Raw genomic sequence first — 16,139 nt, forward strand, 5'->3', positions numbered from 1 at the left:
GATTAGTCTGGGGTATTGGGAGGGATTAGTCTGGGGTATAGGGAAGGGTTAGTCTGGGGTATAGGGAGGGGTTAGTCTGGGGTATAGGGAGGGACTAGTCTGGGGTATAGAGAGGGATTAGTCTGGGGTATAGGGAGGGGTTAGTCTGGGGTATAGGGAGGGATTAGTCTGGGGTATAGGGAGGGGTTAGTCTGGGGTATAGAGATGGATTAGTCTGGGTTATAGGGATTGGTTAGTCTGGGGTATAGGGAGGGATTAGTCGGGTATAGAGAGGGATTAGTCTGGGGTATAGGAGGGGTTAGTCTGGGGTATAAATAGGGATTAGTCTGGGGTATAGAGAGGGATTAGTCTGGGGTATAGGGAGGGGTTAGTCTGGGGTATAGGGAGGGGTTAGTCTGGGGGTATAGGGAGGGGTTAGTTCTGGGGTATAGGGAGGGGTTAGTCTGGGGTATAGGGAGGGGTTAGTCTGGGGTATAGGGAGGGGTTAGTCTGGGGTATAGAGAGGGGTTAGTCTGGGGTATAGGGAGGGGTTAGTCTGGGGTATAGGGAGGGGTTAGTCTGGGGTATAGGGAGGGGTTAGTCTGGGGTATAGGGAGGGGTTAGTCTGGGGTATAGGGAGGGGTTAGTCTGGGGTATAGGGAGGGATTAGTCTGGGGTATAGGGAGGGGTTAGTCTGGGATATAGGGAGGGATTAGCCTGGGGTATAGAGAGGGATTAGCCTGGGGTATAGGGAGTGGTTAGTCTGGGGTATAGGGCGGGATTAGTCTGGGGTATAGGGACGGGTTAGTCTGGGGTATAGGGAGGGGTTAGTCTGGGGTATAGGGAGGGGTTAGTCTGGGGTATAGGGAGGGGTTAGTCTGGGGTATAGGGGAGGGGTTAGTCTGGGGTATAAAGAGGGATTAGTCTGGGATATAGGGAGGGGTTAGTCTGGGGTATAGAGAGGGATTAGTCTGGGGGTATAGGGCAGGGGTTAGTCTGGAGTATAGGGAGGGGTTAGTCTGGGGTATAGGGAGGGGTTAGTCTGGGGTATAGAGAGGGATTAGTCTGGGGTATAGGGAGGGGTTAGTCTGGGGTATAGGGAGGGGTTAGTCTGGGGTATAAAGAGGGATTAGTCTGGGGTATAGGGAGGGGTTAGTCTGGAGTATAGGGGAGGGGGTTAGTCTGGGGTATAGAGAGGGATTAGTCTGGGGTATAGGGAGGGGTCTGGGGTATTGGGAGGGGTTAGGTCTGGGGTATAGGGAGGGGTTAGTCTGGGGTTATAGGGAGGGGTTAGTCTGGGGTATTGGGAGGGATTAGTCTGGGGTATAGGGAGGGGTTAGTCTGGGGTATAAAGAGGGATTAGTCTGGGGTATAGGGGAGGGGTTAGTCTCGAGTATAGGGAGGGGTTAGTCTGGGGTATAGAGAGGGATTAGTCTGGGGTATAGGGAGGGGTTAGTCTGGGGTATTGGGAGGGGTTAGTCTGGGGTATAGAGAGGGGTTAGTCTGGGGTACAGGGAGGGGTTAGTCTGGAGTATAGGGAGGGGTTAGTCTGGGGTATAGGGAGGGGTTAGTCTGGGGTATAAAGAGGGATTAGTCTGGGGTATAGGGAGGGGTTAGTCTGGAGTATAGGGAGGGGTTAGTCTGGGGTATAGAGAGGGATTAGTCTGGGGTATAGGGAGGGGTTAGTCTGGGGTATTGGGAGGGGTTAGTCTGGGGTATAGGGAGGGGTTAGTCTGGGGTATAGGGAGGGGTTAGTCTGGGGTATTGGGAGGGATTAGTCTGGGGTATTGGGAGGGGTTAGTCTGGGGTATACGGAGGGGTTAGTCTGGGGTATAGGGAGGGGTTAGTCTGGGGTATAGGGAGGGGTTAGTCTGGGGTATAGGGAGGGATTAGTCTGGGGTATAGAGAGGGATTAGTCTGGGGTATAGGGAGGGGCTAGTCTGGGATATAGAGAGGGATTAGTCTGGGGTATAGGGAGGGCTTAGTCTGGGGTATAAAGAGGGATTAGTCTGGGGTATAGGGAGGGGTTAGTCTGGAGTATAGGGAGGGGTTAGTCTGGGGTATAGAGAGGGATTAGTCTGGGGTATAGGGAGGGGTTAGTCTGGGGTAGTGGGAGGGGTTAGTCTGGGGTATAGGGAGGGGTTAGTCTGGGGTATTGGGAGGGGTTAGTCTGGGGTATAGAGAGGGGTTAGTCTGGGGTATAGAGGAAGGGGGTTAGTCTGGGGTATAGGGAGGGGTTAGTCTGGGGTATGGGGAGGGGTTAGTCTGGGGTATGGGGAGGGGTTAGTCTGGGGTATGGGGAGGGGATTAGTCTGGGGTATAGGGAGGGGTTAGTCTGGGGGGTATAGGGAGGGGATTAGTCTGGGGTATAGGGAGGGGTTAGTCTGGGGTATTGGGAGGGGTAGTCAGGGGGTATTGAGAGGGGTTAGTCTGGGGTATAGGGAGGGGTTAGTCTGGGGTATAGGGAGGGGTTAGTCTGGGGTATAGGGAGGGGTTAGTCTGGGGTATAGGGAGGGGTTAGTCTGGGGTATAGGGAGCGGTTAGTCTGGGGTATAGGGAGCGGTTAGTCTGGGGTATAGGGAGGGGTTAGTCTGGGGTATAGGGAGGGGTTAGTCTGGGGTATAGGGAGGGGTTAGTCTGGGGTATAGGGCAGGGGTTAGTCTGGGGTATAGGGAGGGGTTAGTCTGGGGTATAGGGAGGGGTTAGTCTGGGGTATAGGGAGGGGTTAGTCTGGGGTATAGGGAGGGATTAGTCTTGGGTATAGGGAGGGGTTAGTCTGGGGTATTGGGAGGGGTTAGTCTGGGGTATAGGGAGGGATTAGTCTGGGGTATTGGGAGGGGTTAGTCTGGGGTATTGGGAGGGGTTAGTCTGGGTCTTTATTGCCCGGTCTATATCTTGGTGCAGGTGCAGGTGCAGGCTACACACTATAATTAGCCAGTGTTGTGCCACCCAGCTGATGAGTTAATTACACCGTCTGCCTGTTTCTCCCTAGACAGACTGTTTAGTAGACACACACACACACCCACACACACACACACACACACACACACACACACACACACACACTCTCCAGCTGTCACGATGTTTCTCTACAGGCCTCCGTCAGTGCCCAGATGACGTGTGAAGAAAGCAGGCATTCATGTCTCTCAAATTTAATTCAGCGATAGATAGGCCATGTCTCCTAACATACACACACTATAAATTAATTCAGCGATAGATAGGCCATGTCTCCTAACATACACACACAATAATTTAATTCAGCGATAGATAGGCCATGTCTCCTAACATACACACACTATAAATTAATTCAGCGATAGATAGGCCATGTCTCCTAACATACACACACACACACTATAAATTAATTCAGCGATAGATAGGCCATGTCTCCTAACATACACACACACACACTAGAAATTAATTCAGCGATAGATAGGCCATGTCTCCTAACATACACACACACACTATAAATTAATTCAGCGATAGATAGGCCATGTCTCCTATCTCGTAAAGAAGATAATGGTATCTCTAACAAGCAGCCGTGAGAGAACACAGTCTCTTTCCAACTGACCTTCATTATATCTACTATATGTGTGATAGTAGTTATGTTCATGGTTAATAAGCCCCCCCCCCCCTCTATAGGAAGCGAGCGTCTCCCCTCCCCAAAGATGACCACTCAGGAGGGGTGAAGGACTCACTGCTGGGCAGCTCTTCAGACCCTGTAGAGATGAGACGACTCAACTACCAGACACCAGGTACTGTATACACGCACGCACACACACACATGCAGATGTGCACGCACACACTACCGAACAAACAAACATACACACCAACACGTGTGCACACACTCACAGACACACACACATACACAAAGCAAAAAAAAAAGGGTTCTATAACCTGGAACCAAAAGGGTTCTATAACCTAGAACCAAAAGCGTTCTATAACCTGGAACCAAAAGGGTTCTATAACCTGGAACCAAAAGGGTTCTATAGCCTGGAACCAAAAGGGTTCTATAACCTGGAACCAAAAGGGTTCTATAACCTGGAACCAAAAGCGTACTATAACCTGGAACCAAAAGCGTTCTATAACCTGGAACAAAAAGGGTTCTATAACCTGGAACCAAAAGGGTTCTATAACCTGGAACCAAAAGGGTTCTATAACCTGGAACCAAAAGGGTTCTATAACCTGGAACAAAAAGGGTTCTATAACCTGGAACCAAAAGGGTTCTATAGCCTGGAATCAAAAGGGTTCTATAGCCTTGAACCAAAAGGGTTCTATAGCCTTGAACCAAAAGGGTTCTATAACCTGGAACCAAAAGGGTTTCGGTTCTCCCTAGGGGAACTTCCCCCTCTCCTTGAAGCCATGGCCGACAGTGGTACTGCTGTAGTGAATGGGAAAAAGGGCGATCCTCATGTTACCAATAATTGCTTCTGCTCCACCAGATGTATGTCCTGGAAGTGAGTTATTTTAAAATCACACAACAGACTAAGTAATAAGGGTCATTTATTTGCTAATGGCAGCCTGCAGTACCCCGGTCGGCCTTCACCTTGAACTAGTCAATGAGAGGGGGCAGCACTGAGCTGGCCTGCAACGTCACTTCTTTGGAGTAGCTCAAACTGAGCGTGTTATATGTCTCCACGAGACGCCATCTTCATGTGTCTTCACATAGGAATGAATGGGGTCACGTGATCAATGGCTTTGTCCATTCATAGATACACAGAGTCATTGGGGACAGCAGAAGAACCCTTTTTGATTCTAAATAGCACCTTTTATTCTCAGTGTTAGGAACAAGCTTTTATTATGAGATCTATATGGAAGGAGATTTTAGCCTGCAGCACTCCTTACTTGACTACCCAGACTCCTTGCTCCGGGCCAAACGCTACGTCACGCCCGCAGACGTTAGTTTGACTTTCGTACAAAACCCCTCGTCACCACAAAACAACTTCAACAACGACTGTCTCAGACTGAAGTATGTAAAGGAACGACAGAGCAGCAGGAAGTCATCCTGCTACGTAGCATACCTACCCTGTACGTTCTCCTGCTGACTAGAATACTGATCAACTTCAAACCCACACACTATTCTACTCTCTGCTAAGACTCTGACCACTGTCCAATAGAGATAGTTTGGAGCCAAACAAAACCCTGACTAGGGGCACCCTATTACCCATAAAACCCTATGGGCCCTGGTCAAACCTAGTGAACTACGTAGGTAACAGGAACCCATTCAGGACACAGCTTAGCGCTCTCATGCAATTTGATAATGGTGGGGCTGCTGAGAGCTGTGTGGTGAATACAGATTCCCAATGCATTGTGGGATTCTCCAGTGGAGCGAGAGTGTTGTCACAGGTCTCACATCAGCCTCTCTTCTTCTCTACTTCTCTCCTCATCCTCCTGTTCTCTCATCCCCTCCCTTCCTCACATTTTCCTTCCTCTCCTTTTCTCCTTTCCTGCCCTGCAATTTTTCTCTCTTTCAATCTCTTCTTATCCCGCTCTCACCCCCTCTCCTTCTTCTCATCTTCCCTCTCCTCCTCTCCCTCACCCCCTCTCCTTCTTCTCATCTTCCCTCTCCCCCCCCCCCCCCCTCTTTCCGCTTGAGCTCTTTCATTCCGTCACTGGTAATGACTGTTGGTGTCTGATGCCAAGGTGAGAGGTAGAGGGAACAATGAAGCTGAGAGAAAATGTCATCCCTCTGTCACTCCCTCGCTCTCTGAGGTTATTACACGGCGTGCACACACACACACACACACGCACACTAACCCCCTGTGAACCCTGCTCAGGAATTCAACAGGGCTAGGCTTAGTACAGAAGAGGTCCCTCTTCCTCCCTCCCGTCCTCTAATCCAGTCAATATCCCTAGTACCGCTATGCCACCAGCTGTTAAGACCAAGGGCAGCTCCATTCAGAACCAATGAGGAAGGTAAGTACAGCACTACGGTACTGTAGTGTAGGTCCGTTCCCTATGGATAACTCCCACTGTCCTAATGTGGAGTTTAAGACTTAAAGAGACAGACGTGAGAAAAAGCTCAAACTCTTGGTTTTAGACAGTGAGGCATGCTGTCACACACACACACACACACACACACAGAAAAACCACTTTGCTGATGTCTCCTGTCCTGTCTCTAGCAGGGTATTGGGGTTCTCTCTCTCTCTCTCTCTCTCTCTCTCTCTCTCTCTCTCTCTCTCTCTCTCTCTCTCTCTCTCTCTCTCTCTCTCTCTCTCTCTCTCTCTCTCTCTCTCTCTCTCTCTCTCTCTCTCTCTCTCTCTCTCTCTCTCTCTCTCTCTCTCTCTCTCTCTCTCTCTCTCTCTCTCTCTCTCTGTATGTCTCTCTCTCTCTCTCTCTCTCTGTATGTCTCTCTCTCTCTCTCTCTCTCTGTATGTCTCCCTCTCTCTCTCTTTCTCTCTCTTTCTCTCTCTTTCTCTTTCACCCTCTCATATTCCTTTCTTCCTTCCTTTATGTATTACTCCATCTTCTCTCTACAGGTCCCAGTACTCAGCGCTGTCCCAACACTCCAAGTTAGTCTGTTCTCTCTCCTACTGTCATATGCAGTCACTCTCTTCCGCTCTCTCATCTTCCCACTGCTTTCACGATGGACAGACATCCCTACCCGCAAGCTTGTAGGCGCAGTGTCTAAGATGGTCGAGGAGGGGAACTATGTAATGTTCTGTGTCCCGAGAGGCACCCTATTCTCTATATAGTCCACTACTTTAGACTAAAGCACTATGGGGGAATAGGTTGCCATTTTGGGACTTCTTCTCTGGCTCTCTGTATCCATCCCAAGTTGGTCTCAAAGCAACTGGAGTAACATCTGTGAGAGGCTCTTTGAGCCACTATGTTGAGTAGAAATATAATATAACCAGCATAGATGTTAACTAGCGTAGATGTTAAATAGCATAGATGTTAACTAGCGTAGATGTTAAATAGCATAGATGTTAACTAGCATAGATGTTAACTAGCATAGACGTTAACTAGAATAGATGTTAACTAGCTTAGACGTTAACTAGCATAGATGATAACTAGTATAGATGTTAACTAGCGTAGATGTTAACTAGCGTACACGTTAACTAGCATAGATGTTAACTAGCATAGCTGTTAACTAGCATAGATGTTAACTAGCATAGCTGTTAACCAGCATATATGTTAACTAGCGTAGACATTAACTCACATAGATGTTAACTAGCATAGCTGTTAACTAGCATATATGTTAACTAGCATAGCATAGATGTTAACTAGCATAGCTGTTAACTAGCATGTATCTTAACTAGCATAGTTGTTAACTAGCATAGATGTTAACTAGCATGTATCTAAACTTGCATAGACGTTAACTTGCGTAGACGTTAACTAGCATAGATGTTAACTAGCGTAGACGTTAACTAGCATAGATGTTAACTAGCGTAGACGTTAAGGTACATAGATGTTAAGGTACATAGATGTTAAGGTATATAGATGTTAACGTGCTCTCCGCTTAAGTGATAACATGGCCATGAAATAACCGACTTCCACAATACACACTCCATCGTACAACCCCCCCCCCCTCATGCTAAGCTGCTGTGGAGCCCCGTCTCAGAGCTCCCTAGTGTTACATGAGTCTAAATGGTGCCATGTTCTTCTGGGATATGGAAAGTCAGTGGTAGCAATGAGCTGCCCATTAGGGCTCAGTGTTGCAGCTATGGTAGCATCCATTAGGGCTCAGTGTTGCAGCTATGGTAGCATCCATTAGGGCTCAGTGTTGCAGCTATGGTAGCATCCATTAGGGCTCAGTGTTGCAGCTATGGTAGCATCCATTAGGGCTCAGTGTTGCAGCTATGGTAGCATCCATTAGGGCTCAGTGTTGCAGCTATGGTAGCATCCATTAGGGCTCAGTGTTGCAGCTATGGTAGCATCCATTAGGGCTCAGTGTTGCAGCTATGGTAGCATCCATTAGGGCTCAGTGTTGCAGCTATGGTAGCATCCATTAGGGCTCAGTGTTGCAGCTATGGTAGCATCCATTAGGGCTCAGTGTTGCAGCTATGGTAGCACCCATTAGGGCTCAGTGTTGCAGCTATGGTAGCATCCATTAGGGCTCAGTGTTGCAGCTATAGTAGCATCCATTAGGGCTCAGTGTTGCAGCTATGGTAGCATCCATTAGGGCTCAGTGTTGCAGCTATGGTAGCATCCATTAGGGCTCAGTGTTATGTCTATGTTAGTGTCCATTAGACCTCAGTGTTGCGTCTATGTTAGTGCCCATTAGACCTCAGTGTTACGTCTATGTTAGTGCCCATTAGACCTCAGTGTTACGTCTATGTTAGTGCCCATTAGACCTCAGTGTTACGTCTATGTTAGTGCCCATTAGAGCTCAGTGTTACGTCTATGTTAGCCCATTAGACCTCAGTGTTACGTCTATGTTAGTGCCCATTAGACCTCAGTGTTACGTCTATGTTAGCCCATTAGACCTCAGTGTTACGTCTATGTTAGTGCCCATTAGACCTCAGTGTTACGTCTATGTTAGTGCCCATTAGACCTCAGTGTTACGTCTATGTTAGTGCCCATTAGGGCTCAGTGTTACGTCTATGTTAGTGCCCATTATACCTCAGTGTTGTGGCTATGTTAGTGCCCATTAGACCTCAGTGTTACGTCTATGTTAGTGCCCATTAGACCTCAGTGTTACGTCTATGTTAGTGCCCATTAGACCTCAGTGTTACGTCTATGTTAGTGCCCATTAGACCTCAGTGTTGTGGCTATAAGAAACCATCCAAGACCCATTACACTCCAAGGCATTTTCAACCAACTTCAGCTTAGCCTTAACTACACTCATGGTAATGTAAGAGTTATAATGTAACATACTAACATACCTTTTAACTGTGTTTAATTGATGTACGGTATTACGGTACTGTACTATTTAAGTGTTACGAAAAATACTAATTTCAGTGTCTCTGTGACAATCGACAATAAAGTAATCTTCTTTGAACCGGTATATACAGTCTTTAAGATAGCATGTGTATTTAATATAGCATGTGTAATTAAGATTGCATGTGTAATTAAGATTGCATGTGTAATTAAGATTGCATGTGTATTTAAGATAGCATGTGTATTTAATATAGCATGTGTATTTAAGAAAGCATGTGTATTTAAGAAAGCATGTGTATTTAAGATTGCATGTGTATTTAAGATAGCATGTGTATTTAATATAGCATGTGTATTTAAGAAAGCATGTGTATTTAAGAAAGCATGTGTATTTAAGATTGCATGTGTATTTAAGATTGCATGTGTATTTAATATAGCATGTGTATTTAAGATTGCATGTGTATTTAAGATAGCATGTGTGTTTAAGATAGCATGTGAATTTAATATAGCATGTGTATTTAAGATTGTATCTGTATTTAAGATTGCATGTGTATTTAAAACAGGGCACGTTAACAACCTGATTTAATTGATACAGTGTGTATAGGTAGTCTCCTCACAGCCGTGTGATTTAGGGCACGTTCTGATGTTTTGCTCGTCTCGTGGCGCTTCGGAGAGACGACTACGTGTGTCCCTTTACAGTTGGAATGTGTGACGCATCAGGCAAGTTTGCAGAAATCCATTTAAGTGCAAAGGGAGCCTTGCCAAGTTCAGAGGCGCGGGGAATTTGTGTCGGTAGATTAGCCATAAATCATCCAATAGCCCAGAATGAGGAATCTAAGGGCATGCGTCACCAGTGGCACCCTATTCCCTATATTCCCCCATAGGGCTCTGGTCAAAAGTAGTGCACTAGAAAGGGAATAGGGTGCCATTTGAGACGAATCCCTAGAGCGCCATGGGGGTGTTTTCAGGGTGTGTTTTTTCACACCCCCTCCCTTACTAGGATTATACCCTGCCGCCACTGTAAAGACATCTATTGTGGGAAGTGGAAATAAGTTTGCTGGTGACCGACGGGAAGTTTAGAGCAGTAGTGAAGTGACAGTGTGACTGATGTGTTGAGACTTCTGGCTGTTTTCTGTCTGGATCCCACCGGTCCACTGATTTTTATATATTCAACAACCTTAGACCAAAATAGGGAATAGCTGTGCTCTGGCCAGAAGTAGTGCACAGCAACATGTCTGCTGTCACCAACTTACAGTAGTTTTCTGAGGTCAGGGACGTGTCTGCTGTCACCAATTTACAGTAGTTTTGTGAGGTCAGGGACGTGTCTGCTGTCACCAATTTACAGTAGTTTTGTGAGGTCAGGGACATGTCTGCTGTCACCAATTTACAGTAGTTTTGTGAGGTCAGGGACGTGTCTGCTGTCACCAATTTACAGTAGTTTTGTGAAGTCAGGGACATGTCTGCTGTCACCAATTTACAGTAGTTTTGTGAGGTCAGGGACATGTCTGCTGTCACCAATTTACAGTAGTTTTGTGAGGTCAGGGACGTGTCTGCTGTCACCAATTTACAGTAGTTTTGTGAGGTCAGGGACATGTCTGCTGTCACCAATTTACAGTAGTTTTGTGAGGTCAGGGACATGTCTGCTGTCACCAATTTACAGTAGTTTTGTGAGGTCAGGGACGTGTCTGCTGTCACCAATTTACAGTAGTTTTGTGAGGTCAGGGATGTGTCTGCTGTCACCAATTTACAGTAGTTTTGTGAGGTCAGGGACGTGCCTGCTGTCACCAATTTACAGTAGTTTTCTGAGGTCAGGGACGTGTCTGCTGTCACCAACTTACAGTAGTTTTCTGAGGTCAGGGACGTGTCTGCTGTCACCAATTTACAGTAGTTTTCTGAGGTCAGGGACGTGTCTGCTGTCACCAACTTACAGTAGTTTTGTGAGGTCAGGGACGTGCCTGCTGTCACCAATTTACAGTAGTTTTCTGAGGTCAGGGACGTGTCTGCTGTCACCAACTTACAGTAGTTTTGTGAGGTCAGGGACGTGTCTGTTGTCACCAATTTACAGTAGTTTTGTGAGGTCAGGGACGTGTCTGCTGTCACCAACTTACAGTAGTTTTGTGAGGTCAGGGACGTGTCTGCTGTCACCAATTTACAGTAGTTTTGTGAGGTCAGGGACGTGTCTGCTGTCACCAACTTACAGTAGTTTTGTGAGGTCAGGGACGTGTCTGCTGTCACCAATTTACAGTAGTTTTGTGAGGTCAGGGACATGTCTGCTGTCACCAATTTACAGTAGTTTTGTGAGGTCAGGGACGTGTCTGCTGTCACCAATTTACAGTAGTTTTGTGAGGTCAGGGATGTGTCTGCTGTCACCAATTTACAGTAGTTTTGTGAGGTCAGGGACGTGTCTGCTGTCACCAATTTACAGTAGTTTTGTGAGGTCAGGGACGTGTCTGCTGTCACCAATTTACAGTAGTTTTGTGAGGTCAGGGACGTGTCTGCTGTCACCAATTTACAGTAGTTTTGTGAGGTCAGGGACGTGCCTGCTGTCACCAATTTACAGTAGTTTTGTGAGGTCAGGGACGTGTCTGCTGTCACCAACTTACAGTAGTTTTGTGAGGTCAGGGACGTGTCTGCTGTCACCAATTTACAGTAGTTTTGTGAGGTCAGGGACATGTCTGCTGTCACCAATTTACAGTAGTTTTGTGAGGTCAGGGACGTGTCTGCTGTCACCAATTTACAGTAGTTTTGTGAGGTCAGGGATGTGTCTGCTGTCACCAATTTACAGTAGTTTTGTGAGGTCAGGGACGTGTCTGCTGTCACCAATTTACAGTAGTTTTGTGAGGTCAGGGACATGTCTGCTGTCACCAATTTACAGTAGTTTTGTGAGGTCAGGGACGTGCCTGCTGTCACCAATTTACAGTAGTTTTGTGAGGTCAGGGACGTGTCTGCTGTCACCAATTTACAGTAGTTTTGTGAGGTCAGGGACGTGCCTGCTGTCACCAATTTACAGTAGTTTTGTGAGGTCAGGGACGTGTCTGCTGTCACCAATTTACAGTAGTTTTCTGAGGTCAGGGACGTGTCTGCTGTCACCAACTTACAGTAGTTTTGTGAGGTCAGGGACGTGTCTGTTGTCACCAATTTACAGTAGTTTTCTGAGGTCAGGGACGTGTCTGCTGTCACCAATTTACAGTAGTTTTGTGAGGTCAGGGACTTGTCTGCTGTCACCAATTTACAGTAGTTTTCTGAGGTCAGGGACGTGTCTGCTGTCACCAACTTACAGTAGTTTTGTGAGGTCAGGGACATGTCTGCTTCCTGCTTCCACATGGAGCATGCTCAGTCAAGTCACTCATGATGTGATGTTATCACTGCCTCACGGCCACGCCTCGCTGCCCCACCCAGCATGACGATGTCATAGACCTGTGTCAGCCCTCTCTCTCTCTCTCTCTCTCTATCCAGCCCTCTCTCTCTCTCTATTCAACCCTCTCTCTCTCTCTATCCAGCCCTCTCTCTCTCTATCCAGCCCTCTCTCTCTCTCTATCCAGCCCTCTCTCTCTCTCTATCCAGCCCTCTCTCTCTCTCTATCCAGCCCTCTCTCTCTCTCTATCCAGCCCTCTCTCTCTCTATCCAGCCCTCTCTCTCTCTCTATCCAGCCCTCTCTCTCTCTCTATCCAGCCCTCTCTCTCTCTCTCTATCCAGCCCTCTCTCTCTCTCTATCCAGCCCTCTCTCTCTCTCTATCCAGCCCTCTCTCTCTCTCTATCCAGCCCTCTCTCTCTCTCTATCCAGCCCTCTCTCTCTCTCTATCCAGCCCTCTCTCTCTCTCTATCCAGCCCTCTCTCTCTCTCTATCCAGCCCTCTCTCTCTCTCTATCCAGCCCTCTCTCTCTCTCTATCCAGCCCTCTCTCTCTCTCTCTATCCAGCCCTCTCTCTCTCTCTATCCAGCCCTCTCTCTCTCTCTATCCAGCCCTCTCTCTCTCTCTATCCAGCCCTCTCTCTCTCTCTATCCAGCCCTCTCTCTCTCTCCATCCCCTCTGTCTCTCTCTCTCTGTCTATCTTCATGCATTGTCGAACACGATGCACTCCCATGGTCCCACTGGCAGTGTCATCTATCCCTGTGGTTGAACCAGTATGTGTTTGTATGGTAACGTTTACTCACAGCAGTGTCTAACTCTTCTCTCTCTTTTTCCTCCCCCTCTTCCTCTCCTGTCTCATCAGGAATGAGAGAGCACCCTCCCATCACTGTGTGTGATCTGGCGGACCACATAGAGAGGCTAAAGGCCAACGATGGCCTGCGCTTCTCGCAGGAGTACGAGGTAAGATTGCCACCGCAGCCTTGGACACCAGTTCAGCTGCCTGTAACGGTTTCTCATAATAGCCCCACAGTCTGTGAGCTACCCGTTCACCTCAACGCTAGAATGTCAGTCTCTCCTGTGACACTCGGGGATTATCGGTCGTCAGTGACTCTCTCGCTTCCAAAATAAAAAGAGGAGATTTAGACATTTGCATTTAAAGTGGAAAACCTATATGGAGAGCAGGAGGTAAGGTTCATGTGGAACTGGAATAGAGACAGGGGAATAGAGAGAGACTGGAATAGAGACAGGGGAATAGAGAGGGACTGGGATAGAGGGACTGGAATAGAGACAGGGGAATAGAGAGGGACTGGGATAGAGACAGGGGAATAGAGAGGGACTGGGATAGAGACAGGGGAATAGAGAGGGACTGGGATAGAGACAGGGGAATAGAGAGGGACTGGAATAGAGACAGGGGAATAGAGAGGGACTGGGATAGAGACAGGGGAATAGAGAGGGACTGGGATAGAGACAGGGGAATAGAGAGGGACTGGGATAGAGGGACTGGGATAGAGACAGGGGAATAGAGAGGGACTGGAATAGAGACAGGGGAATAGAGAGGGACTGGGATAGAGACAGGGGAATAGAGAGGGACTGGGATAGAGACAGGGGAATAGAGAGGGACTGGAATAGAGACAGGGGAATAGAGAGGGACTGGAATAGAGACAGGGGAATAGAGAGGGACTGGAATAGAGACAGGGGAATAGAGAGAGACTGGAATAGAGACAGGGGAATAGAGAGAGACTGGAATAGAGATAGGGGAATAGAGAGAGACTGGAATAGAGACAGGGGAATAGAGAGGGACTGGAATAGAGACAGGGGAATAGAGAGAGACTGGAATAGAGACAGGGGAATAGAGAGAGACTGGAATAGAGACAGGGGAATAGAGAGAGACTGGAATAGAGACAGGGGAATAGAGAGGGACTGGAATAGAGACAGGGATAGAGGGACTGGGATAGAGACAGGGGAATAGAGAGGGACTGGGATAGAGAAGGACTGGGATAGAGACAGGGGAATAGGGAGAGACTGGAATAGAGACAGGGGAATAGAGAGAGACTGGAATAGAGACAGGGGAATAGAGAGGGACTGGAATAGAGACAGGGGAATAGAGAGGGACTGGGATAGAGACAGGGGAATAGAGAGGGACTGGAATAGAGACAGGGGAATAGAGAGGGACTGGAATAGAGACAGGGGAATAGAGACAGGGGAATAGAGAGGGACTGGGATAGAGACAGGGGAATAGAGAGGGACTGGGATAGAGACAGGGGAATAGAGAGGGACTGGAATAGAGACAGGGGAATAGAGAGGGACTGGGATAGAGACAGGTATAGAGGGACTGGGATAGAGACAGGGGAATAGAGAGAGACTGGAATAGAGACAGGGATAGAGGGACTGGGATAGAGACAGGGGAATAGAGAGGGACTGGGATAGAGACAGGGGAATAGAGAGGGACTGGAATAGAGACAGGGGAATAGAGAGGGACTGGGATAGAGACAGGGGAATAGAGAGGGACTGGGATAGAGACAGGGGAATAGAGAGGGACTGGGATAGAGACAGGGGAATAGAGAGGGACTGGGATAGAGACAGGGGAATAGAGAGGGACTGGGATAGAGACAGGGGAATAGAGACAGGGGAATAGAGAGGGACTGGGATAGAGACAGGGGAATAGAGAGGGACTGGGATAGAGACAGGGGAATAGAGAGGGACTGGAATAGATACAGGGGAATAGAGAGAGACTGGAATAGAGAGGGACTGGGATAGAGACAGGGGAATAGAGAGGGACTGGAATAGAGACAGGGGAATAGAGAGGGACTGGGATAGAGACAGGGGAATAGAGAGGGACTGGGATAGAGACAGGGGAATAGAGAGGGACTGGAATAGAGACAGTGGAATAGAGAGAGACTGGAATAGAGAGGGACTGGGATAGAGACAGCGGAATAGAGAGGGACTGGGATAGAGACAGGGGAATAGAGAGGGACTGGGATAGAGACAGGGGAATAGAGAGGGACTGGAATAGAGACAGGGGAATAGAGAGGGACTGGAATAGAGACAGGGATAGAGAGGGACTGGGATAGAGACAGGGGAATAGAGAGGGACTGGGATAGAAACAGGGGAATAGAGAGGGACTGGGATAGAGACAGGGGAATAGAGAGGGACTGGGATAGAGACAGGGGAATAGAGAGGGACTGGGATAGAGACAGGGGAATAGAGACAGGGGAATAGAGAGGGACTGGGATAGAGACAGGGGAATAGAGAGGGACTGGAATAGAGACAGGGGAATAGAGAGGGACTGGAATAGAGACAGGGGAATAGAGAGGGACTGGGATAGAGACAGGGGAATAGAGACAGGGGAATAGAGAGGGACTGGGATAGAGACAGGGGAATAGAGATGGACTGGGATAGAGACAGGGGAATAGAGAGGGACTGGAATAGAGAGGGACTGGGATAGAGATGGACTGGGATAGAGACAGGGGAATAGAGAGGGACTGGGATAGAGACAGGGGAATAGAGAGGGACTGGGATAGAGACAGGGGAATAGAGACAGGGGAATAGAGAGGGACTGGGATAGAGACAGGGGAATAGAGAGAGACTGGAATAGAGACAGGGATAGAGGGACTGGGATAGAGACAGGGGAATAGAGAGGGACTGGAATAGAGACAGGGGAATAGAGAGGGACTGGGATAGAGACAGGGGAATAGAGAGGGACTGGGATAGAGACTGGAATAGAGACAGGGGAATAGAGAGGGACTGGGATAGAGACAGGGGAATAGAGAGGGACTGGGATAGAGACAGGGGTAGAGACAGGGGAATAGAGAGGGACTGGAATAGAGACAGGGGAATAGAGAGGGACTGGGATAGAGACAGGGGAATAGAGAAGGACTGGGATAGAGACAGGGGAATAGAGAGGGACTGGGATAGAGACAGGGGAATAGAGAGGGACTGGAATAGAGACAGGGGAATAGAGAGAGACTGGGGTAGAGACAGGGGAATAGAGA

The 16,139-nt window shown here is 48.1% G+C and overlaps 1 protein-coding gene across 1 annotated transcript in view; it reads left to right on the forward strand.

The window, feature by feature from the left end:
* The window catches only part of LOC129813543 (receptor-type tyrosine-protein phosphatase F-like), a 488,239-nt gene that overhangs the window by 429,585 nt on the left and 42,515 nt on the right, over positions 1–16,139 (forward strand). Inside the window, exons 29-31 of the mRNA XM_055865838.1 lie at positions 3,619–3,731; positions 6,456–6,488; positions 13,010–13,107. Coding sequence (XP_055721813.1) covers positions 3,619–3,731; positions 6,456–6,488; positions 13,010–13,107 — 244 coding nt within the window. The remainder of the gene's footprint in view (positions 1–3,618; positions 3,732–6,455; positions 6,489–13,009; positions 13,108–16,139) is intronic.

The sequence above is a fragment of the Salvelinus fontinalis genome, chromosome 17, assembly GCF_029448725.1.
Source record: "Salvelinus fontinalis isolate EN_2023a chromosome 17, ASM2944872v1, whole genome shotgun sequence".
Classification (NCBI taxonomy): Eukaryota; Metazoa; Chordata; class Actinopteri; order Salmoniformes; family Salmonidae; genus Salvelinus; species Salvelinus fontinalis.